This window comes from Arachis hypogaea, chromosome 13, assembly GCF_003086295.3.
Source record: "Arachis hypogaea cultivar Tifrunner chromosome 13, arahy.Tifrunner.gnm2.J5K5, whole genome shotgun sequence".
Lineage (NCBI taxonomy): Eukaryota > Viridiplantae > Streptophyta > Magnoliopsida > Fabales > Fabaceae > Arachis > Arachis hypogaea.
In genome coordinates, this window is record NC_092048.1 from 17,172,599 (window position 1) to 17,181,862 (window position 9,264).

General features: G+C 32.0%; 1 protein-coding gene across 4 annotated transcripts; it reads left to right on the forward strand.

The window, feature by feature from the left end:
* Window positions 1-809: 809 nt before the first annotated feature.
* Window positions 810-6,904, forward strand: LOC112737508 (uncharacterized). Of its 4 annotated transcripts, none has more exons than XM_025787433.3 (13): window positions 810-1,030; window positions 1,416-1,634; window positions 2,059-2,188; window positions 2,282-2,384; window positions 2,757-2,880; window positions 3,277-3,339; window positions 3,742-3,780; window positions 4,263-4,343; window positions 4,461-4,508; window positions 4,885-4,935; window positions 5,030-5,098; window positions 5,322-5,609; window positions 6,331-6,904. In XM_025787433.3, exons 2-13 carry the CDS (start codon window positions 1,485-1,487, stop codon window positions 6,583-6,585), a joined length of 1,401 nt encoding a protein of 466 aa, XP_025643218.1. In that variant the 5' UTR covers window positions 810-1,030; window positions 1,416-1,484; the 3' UTR covers window positions 6,586-6,904. The 4 variants fall into 4 exon arrangements, with proteins under 4 accessions (XP_025643218.1, XP_025643219.1, XP_025643220.1 ...); XM_025787434.3 differs by having other exon boundaries at window positions 5,364-5,609; XM_025787435.3 differs by lacking the exon at window positions 3,277-3,339.
* The last annotated feature ends 2,360 nt before the right edge of the window (window positions 6,905-9,264 follow it).

Consider the following 9,264-nt stretch of genomic DNA (forward strand, 5'->3'; position numbering starts at 1 on the left):
TATAATCAAAACCCTAAGATAACAAGAACCCTAAGCAAAGCAAAGGGAACCGTGGAGAAGAGAAGAAAGTGAGAAGTGAGGTTGGCACAATCGAAGAGAAGTAAGGAATGAGGTTGGCGCAATCGAAGAGAAGAGAAAAGAAAAGAAGAGAATCCAGGTGTATGCAATGAAACCCTTTCTGTGAGAAGAGAAGAAAGCGCAAGAGGTGAGAATGGCTGAATTGGTGGCTGAAAGGTAGTGTACAAATAACATTTTTCTTATTTATTTAACACAAGATAGTTATAGGATTATTTCTGATTACAGAGTACAATTCAAATTCATTATCATGTAAAAAGATAAAATATAACTATAACTATAATTATAAAAAGAGCTAAAATATTACTAACATTTGATAAACAAAATTTGTGAAACAAAATGTTATGTGCACATAAAAAATTGGTCATTTAATTAGTTATTATATATTTATGTATAAATGTATGTGTAATTTATTTATTTTTATGCGTATTTTATATTTCAATATGTATTTTATACGAATGATTGATATTTGATATTTACGTAATATGATTATTGAGATATTTTTAATTTTTTTTTTTTACGGTATCCCTCAGCCTGGCAGGCCAAAGACTAAGGATTTGAGCTCTATTTAAGGGGTTATCGCTAACAAATGGATTCCTATATGCACAAGGCGGAGATATTGTTAAATTCTTTTTTTAATTGTAATAGAGCTGATTGATCCACACAAAATAAATGTGAGCCCAAAAAAAAAAGTAAGTTGAGGAATTAGAGGCCCATAATCGTATGATGAGTCCAATCGAATGATGATTATTTTATTTAAAAAATAAAAAATAAAAAACTGTACAGGAACCCAAAAAAAAAAAAAAGCTGAAGAAAATGAAAAACAAAAATGGAGCTTTTTGTGCAGATGTTCTTCTGATAGGGGATCAAATTAGGGTTTACCGAAAAACACTGACTGATAAAACATCTGAGATTGACGGAATCGGATAAAGTTCCCGCCAATCTATTTCTTCCGGTGAGTCAAATCGAACCTTTGGTGTTTTCTTCTTCTCAGTATTTGTCGTTGCTTTTTCCTGCCCCAATTTTATGTTTTTTTTTTTTTTTTAAAAGTCAATTTTTATCTATTCCTTGTTGTTTTGAATTATTGTTTGAATATGCAAGTGCTGATTTTGACGAGGCAGTGCAATTTTATTTTATTTATTATTTTTTTAGAATGATGTTTGGTGTTTGACACTTGCATTATTAATTTAAGGCCATGAATGCAATGCTTATGTGTATTGTGTGATTGTTTTTTGCTGACAGAGGATAAATCATTTAATTGTGTTTGTATGTGGCATGCTATGGTCTTTTAGTTGCCACTGGGATTTAGACTTATATTACTTTTCTTTTGTATAACACAGGGATACATATATGAAGGTGTTGGCATGAAACACTGTATAGGATTGGAGGAATAATTAATAATCAGAAAAATGACTAGGTTGTCTTTCAGGCCCCGGCCACTTGACATCCACAAGAAGCTCCCCATTGTTAAGTCTGTTAAGGACTTCGAAGATGACGAGGCACCTACTTCTACTCGTAACTCGCAGTTGCTGCGAATTGCTACTGAGGTTGAGCATGAGGTATGGGCACTTTACCTTGAACAAAAAGAAAGAGAAGGAGGGGGTGTGTGTGTGTGCTGGAAAGAGGGGGGGGGGTTCTTTCTTGATTTATAGTGGTATGTTATTGTATTACATTTACCTGTTTAATCCATTACTGTGTTTGATTATATCAATAGCATGAATGAAATTAGTAACAACTATTGTGTAGATAGCTGGAATTTCAAATATTCAACAATTAATCTCATAGATTACTCTGCTCCCCTTTTGAAAGGAAAATCAATAAAGCAACAAGCTAATATGTGCTTGTTATGGAACAATAGAATAGTGTCATATTAGCAACCTTCTAATATGAATGTACTTAGTTAAAAATTGATGATAATGTTTGGTCAAGTTGCAAAGCTGGCGAGATCGGATATATCAGTAACCTCTATTGATTTTCTCTTAGGTACATCCTGTTCCCAGCAGGAGAGTGGCCTCTGAAATCCCTACTCCTCAGTTTGTTGTTGTGGATACATATGAAAGGGACTATTCTTGCACTTTTGCTCAACCAAATTCTTACTTGCGGGCAAGAGGAGGTTTGGCCAGTACCACTAGATAGAATTTTCTGCCAAAGTATTTCAGAATTTGAAAACTCCACTGTTGTACTGGAATTCCTTGTCCTTTTGCAGCTCGGGCTGAGATTGGAGAGTTTGTTGAGTATGACTTGGACAATGAAGATGAGGACTGGCTTTTTGAGTTTAACAAGGAAAAGAAGATTCTGATGCCTGAAATGTAAACTTTTAGACTGTGTTCTGGATTGATTGGTGTCAATTAATTTGTCAATTTTTTGGTTGGTAGAGGGTTAATCCTTTTAATAGGTTTTATCATTGTATTCTTTCTATTTATTTTACCTTGTCAGCAGTTAGTCCTGGTTGCTTGAAATCAAGTTGACACTATTGATCATGGTTTGATCAAATCGCTTAACTATCACTCCTGTGACAATATATGTTTCTTGGAACGCACATACTTGTGACTAATCTTTTCACAAATCTTGTAATATTAGTATTAGGTGTAAATAATATATGATGTTTCCTCTTTTTCTTTAGTGCTCCTTTTTTTTTTCTGGGTGCAAGTTCTGCTCTTCATTTAATGCCTGGTAAATAGGTTTGAGGCTCTTCTTTTCAAGCTGGAGGTATTGGATCATAAGGCTCGTGAAAGGGCTGGAGTTATAACACCTACTCTTGGTTCACCAATTCCGGTGCTACTACGGCTTGATGGTGCTATTGAGGTAAAATTATATCACGATTCCATTGTCTATTATTACTGTTATTATTACAATCTATGCTAACAACGGTTTTATGTTTCTGTCCCTTTTATTGTACATTTTATCTCTCTTCTCGTTAATAGATTTGCCTTTCCCGTAGAAATATCAAACTAACAGAAGTGATCATACATTTTTATTGTTTAAAAAATTAAACATTTTATTGATTTTTCCTGTTCAATTAATGTTTGTTGTTTACTTGTTTATAAGGATTTCCTTATTTACGTTATCTTTGATTGGAATGGTTGACAATGCATCTTAATTTTTCTTAAATGTATTTCTTATAATTATAGTATGAAAAAGATATTTCTTTTTTACAATTTAGATTTGTGGCTCATTGAGAATTCTTTTCGAACGTTTTAGGCCCTACAAGCTCAGTCAAAATATACAGTTATTGAATCAGTATATGATTACTGGAAAGAGAAGGTATGCTAATATCCGTAGACCATCAATAATGAGTGAAATGTCTCCTCTTATATGTCAACTTTATTTTCTGGATGACTTCCAATAATTCTCTTCATCGAGGATTCTGGATATTTTATCATCCACGGTGTGGTGTTTATTAACTTTCACATGACTGCATGTGGAGCACTGATGGAAGGAGGGGGTATATCAAGGCAACTTGACTAATATATGGGATTATGCTTGTTATAGTTTCATTAAGGAGTTGGAGACTGTTATATAGGGTCTCTTTCATTCTTGTTGGTGTTTACTCTAACTATACTATCAACCATACACAGTGGTTCCTTCCAATTGTTAGTCAGAATTACGAAATATTGATGTCTTGTTATCTTTCTTTTCTTATTTGCTGTATTCTTTTGGATGCAGCGAGAAAGGTGGCAAAAGCCAATTTTGCGACGTTTGCAGGTTGGTTTTCAGCACGTCACAATCAATTTATTCTATTGCTGATCTGTTTTAATATAGATGCATTTCGAACTAAACTTATGATAAATTTGTTGGATTTGTGATTTCTCAATTGTGCTACTTTATTCAGCAGGCAATCTCTTGGCTAATTTGTTTTAGAATGCATTTTTTTTTCAGCCTTTTTCCCTCCCTATAACTAGCCATGTCATCAACATTTTTATGTGTGAATTTAATGTGTTATCCCTTGTTTGAAACATGTAAACAATTTCCCAATAACAAGTTTTCAAGTTTTCAAGTTCTTTAAATACAATGTCTATTTTTTCTCCCTTGCAAATAGGGGCTTACGCTCCCTTCTCATAAGCTTTTTTCCTGGATGTATTGACTTTAAAATATTTCTCTGTTCTAGCTCCATTTACTTGTTGGCGTAAAGTTACTAGACAAGCATGTTGTGGAAGTTTGACAAGATTGACTGCATTTCTGTGCAGCCCCCTCCACCTTCTAATGACACCAACCCATATAATGTCTTTCGTCCTAGGGAAAAAGCCCACAGGTTTCACACAAGAAGGGTATGTTGAAAATTTAGCTTTCATTTATACAATTTTGGTTAAATGCTGTTTCGTCAAAGGCATTTTGTAAATTGGCATATATTTTTGGTTGAACTTTGGTGCTTATTTTCTATTCAGATGCAACGAAGAGAAAACAATGTCCAGTCATTTGAGAAGCTTCGCCAGGTTAGCTCCTTTTGCTGGTTATGAACTTATGGTTCTTAGGCATCTGGAAGTCAGTTAGATGAGCTTGAAGTGTTTTCTCTGTTGAAGGCACTATGTTGCATTTATGTGTTTTTTATCTAGCAATTTTTCAACAGTCATACATGTTTATGTTTTATCATTTTGATTCTCATCATAACTTGTGGAAGCTATGGATTAAATTATATGGTTCGTATGATCATTTAGCTTCTAAAAATGTTCAGAGTTGTTGCGGTTTACCAGAAGTTGTAGCTGTTCGAAAGTTGTTTTGTTTTTACCTTTCAGATTGAAATATATACATGTATTCTTTTGCAGTATATATTACATGAAAAACTTACGTTAATGCTTTCTTCCTAAACAGGTTAGACGGAACCTTGAACAAGCTAAGAGCTTGGTGCAGGCTGTGATCAAGGTATGATGTTCTAGTTTCTGACAGTTTGCCTATTCTAAAATATGTATATCCTTTAGCCATCATACATGTTTTGTTGGTATATGATCATCACCAGAGGGAGGAGAAAAAGAGAGAAGTAATGGATAATGAAGTTATGCTGCAGAGGATACAAATGAAGTATAAGGTACTTGCATTATTCTTCCCACGTGCTTTCTTACATCTGTCCTTACTAGAAGATGGTGTAGTATGGTGGTTGCCATTCATTGTGAGGCCAAAGCAAAACTGTGTCATTTCCTTTCCCATTCTGTTTATGGGGCAACACTAAATGGAATTTGGAGGCTGTATAAAGTTCTAGTTTTAAAACTCTTGCATTTAATCTCAATGTATTGCTGCACCAATTCCTGTAGTTTCAGGAAACTTATGAACTGATGAGTGATTCCCTATCTCAGCATGAAACCAAATTTTTGGAAGACAGCTTAGCACTCTCGAGACTCACTCCCTACTCATCGAAGTTTGTTTCAAGTGAGGAGGAGTTCTTCGAGTCAGACAATATGATGACTAGTCATCCTCATTCAAGGCCTTCAGTAGTACAGATTCATCCTTCATATGATGCCAACCCAGCCATGCTTCCTGCAGCTTTTTCAAAGCAAGAGTTTAGGAGGCAACATGTTCCACAAGGCTGGCCTCAAAAGTTGGTAATATACTGGTTTCTTTGCCCTGTTTTCTGCAGTGTCCTCTTCTTCCTTGTTTTGGTATTTATCTTTTGTCTGAGATTATCCATGAAAATTTCACACTTTTTTATGAATTTAATTTGGTGTACATCATTGTATAAAAGTTTCTAAACAAATATCTAATTATGCGCTGCCACATTATAGAAGTAGTATGTGATTGATAATAATAGTGTAAAACTCTTACATTAACAAAGCATTGAAGTTAAGGTGCTTTTCTTTTTTGTGTGGTATATTGGTATCTAGAGTTAGACTGTTGTATTCTTAGGTTTCTGTTTTGTACTTCTCTCCTCTTGTTTTTAGCAATTAGCATAATCCTTTTACCCATTGGGAAAAAAAGGGTGATTTTCTTTAGATTTTGGAAAATTTGATTGAGACTTGAATGCTCTAGATAGCTGAAAAAGTTGAAGAAGTTACCCTGGAAGAGTTATAATCCAGTTATTTTTAAAAGTTCATTACAATAGAAGTAATTTTTTTAACCCTTTGGATGTGGCCCTCTCTTGGACCTTGCCTAACACGAAATGCTTGAGCGCTGTGCTATCCCCTGCAATAGAAGTACTTTTTAGCAGTCAAGGAAATTATTTTCTGTGAAAAATAGCTGTTGGACTCTATTTTTATTACCTTCATAGGCATAGCTCAATGAACTGCATGGTTCAATGTTTGAGAGTTATTTCATGGGTATATGCAGGATCCTCTTGAGCCAGTTTTGTTGTTCACAAAACCTTTACTTCCAGACAAGTTGCATATGGCAGGCATTGTGCCACCATCAGATACTTTAAGAGATAATAATGGGGTGCCAACAAGAGCATATAAATTCCATGGAAGAATTGGCAGAGGAGGCCGTATAATATTTGACAGATGGAATCCACTTATGCAGACCCCAATTGACTGTGGAAATTCTTATTATATGCCACCAAAACCAAGACCTTCATTCAACATGTAATTAAAGCTGTGTTCGTCACACTATTGTAGCTAAATTAGATTTGATGTGCTGCCAGATAGGAATTCAGTTGATATTTGATAAAATCATTAGGAGGGTACAGGGTAGCAAGTATAATTGTAGGTGTGAAACATGGTTGGTTTGGTTCAACAAGAATTTTAATTGGGTAGGATGTTATGCATTCTGTATAATATGTTACAAATGTAATTTTCTCTGTCCTTCCAGAGCTCATGAATATTTCCACTTTCTTGGAAAAAAAAATGTAATATATTATCTGAATAAAAAAATAGGTGAAATACAAACATAGTTTTATTGTTAAAAAGCAGGAACATCAGAAGCAACCGCACTTAGGAACTCTAGTTATCAAAATTGGTAAGAATTGAAAGATAAACCATCATGATGAAAGTTGTAAATATATAAAAGAGAATAGATACATATGGAATACTCCATTAAACTAGAATCATGATCATGACAAAAGGGATGTGATATCTTTTGCAAGTTGGTGATAAGTCTAAAAGTCCTACACAAAATGGAGCTGCTAAGTTAGTGGCATATTGTGATTATCTTTAATCAGTTTTGACTTTATTTTTGTGGGGTAGCAATTTCTTATAATATTCTTTTTCTTTTTCTCTTTAAAGTCACTTCTTATTTTTATTTATTCTTCATAAGATAGTGGATAATTAGCCTTCACTTCACCAAGTGCAAAATTAATAGTGATTATCACAGTCAAATATATATTCTCTCAGCCATTCATTGTCAACTGCAGATTCATGCAAATTAAAAGATGCCATATTATTTCTAATGTTTTGTAAAGCATTCTCTTAGAAGTAACCAGAACATTATCTTCACATTGGTTATGATGTGATTCTGAATTATTGAAGGTTCAACGTTCAAGCATACAGATCCATTAATTGTGATAAAAAGAAAAAGGAAAAAGCAATCAAATCTTAATTTTGGAATCAAAACAATGCACAGAGAAACAAATTAAGGGAATTTAAGATGGAGACACAACACAATAAGGGGAATTTTATTTGAACTCATGCATGTTGTATGTATAGAGTATAGACATTATTGTATATTAAGGTTTATATGAGAGGCACAGATATTATAATTTTATGGAATTATATATAATCAAGACAACAAATATAAAAGAACTTGAAAAATTTTTAAGAGAAGAAGAATTTGGAGATCAGTAGCTACATTTGAAAAAATTATATCATTCTCCATATATTGAATAATTTCACGTTAAAAGAAATTATCTTTACTTTATTACTTCCAAATTTAAAACTTTATCCCAAACAAATAAATAAATAAAGAACTTATATTACTATATCCAAACATACATAACTAAAAAAAAAAAAAACTTTTGCTTTGGTTGTAGTTCTACTTTTGAAATGTATTTTTTCTAACTCTTTAACCAAATGCGCAAAAAAAAAAAAAAAAAAAACTAATAATAATGTAACGTATAAATTTAATTTGACTGTACTTATCAGTACTGACTATGCAATACAATTTTAGATAGCTTCTCAAGTATTAATTCTTTTTTCATTTAGATAGCTTCTCAAGTATTAATTAACGAAGATATTTAATTCAATTTTTTTTCATATGAAAAAAATATTACATCTACTTTGTATGATACTCTTAATATATATTTTTGGATTAAGTATCAAATTGGTCTATACGTTTAGGCTTAATCCTGTTTTAGACTCTAAAGTTTAAAGTTTAAAGTGTCATATTTAAATCTAAAAAAAATTTCACTTAGTTTCAATATAATCCTGTCGTAAAGTCAGTTTTTTAAATATGAAAAATTTACATAACCAAACTCTTCGGTTGCCAAAGAGAGTTCCATGTAGTAGAGGTGACGATGGCATTGTCCTCGTCTCTAACGGCGAACTTTCCCGCGAAAAGTGAGTTGTCAAATATGTTCTCTATGTGCTCAAACCAAGGCCAGTGGCTCGCAATGATGCATCCGCTATTGATCTTATGTCTTTCGAGTTTGTACTTCTTTTTTAGGAAAGGACATTAAAGTTTGGTGGAACAGTACCGTTAATTATTTAAAGTTTGGCTTCACTAGAGGACTATATTGAATCTAAATAAATTTTTTTTGGATTCAAATAAGACACTTTAAACCTTAAGAACCAAAATAGCAGTGACGGACCCAGAAAATTTTAAAAGTGGGGGCAAAAATATATCTTAAAATAAATTTCGTTGAACATTGTTAATTATATTAAAAATATAATAGAGATATAAAATTTAAAAAGACTTAATGAACACTTTTATTCTTAAAATACTATTTATTATATATAATTTATAAAAAATATGTTTTTATTTCTAAAATTTAAACTTAAAATATTTTAATTAAATTATAAATAATTTTTCATCATAACTAATTTTATTCTTATGTATTTTTATATATATTTACTAATAAAAGACTGAATCAATTGCCACGTTAGCGCCTATTAATACACTAGCATTTATAATTTGAAACTATAATTGTATATAAATACCATAAAAAAATAAAACTATATATGAAAAATATGTTTATATCAAATAATAAAAACTTAATTTACAATTATTTTTTTTCTTTTTGAAATAATTATTTTTTATATATTTTTTAATTTAATTTTGATATACTGTTAGATTAAAATATTTATACATATATTTAATTATGTATTGTAATTT

Excerpts from the sequence above, each read along its gene's own strand:
- LOC112737508 (XM_025787433.3), top strand. The coding sequence starts at position 1,485 with ATGACTAGGTTGTCTTTCAGGCCCCGGCCACTTGACATCCACAAGAAG. Across the intron at positions 2,385-2,756 it reads AAGATTCTGATGCCTGAAAT|GTTTGAGGCTCTTCTTTTCA; the intron begins GTAAACTTTTAG and ends CCTGGTAAATAG. Across the intron at positions 4,344-4,460 it reads ACAGGTTTCACACAAGAAGG|ATGCAACGAAGAGAAAACAA; the intron begins GTATGTTGAAAA and ends TTTTCTATTCAG.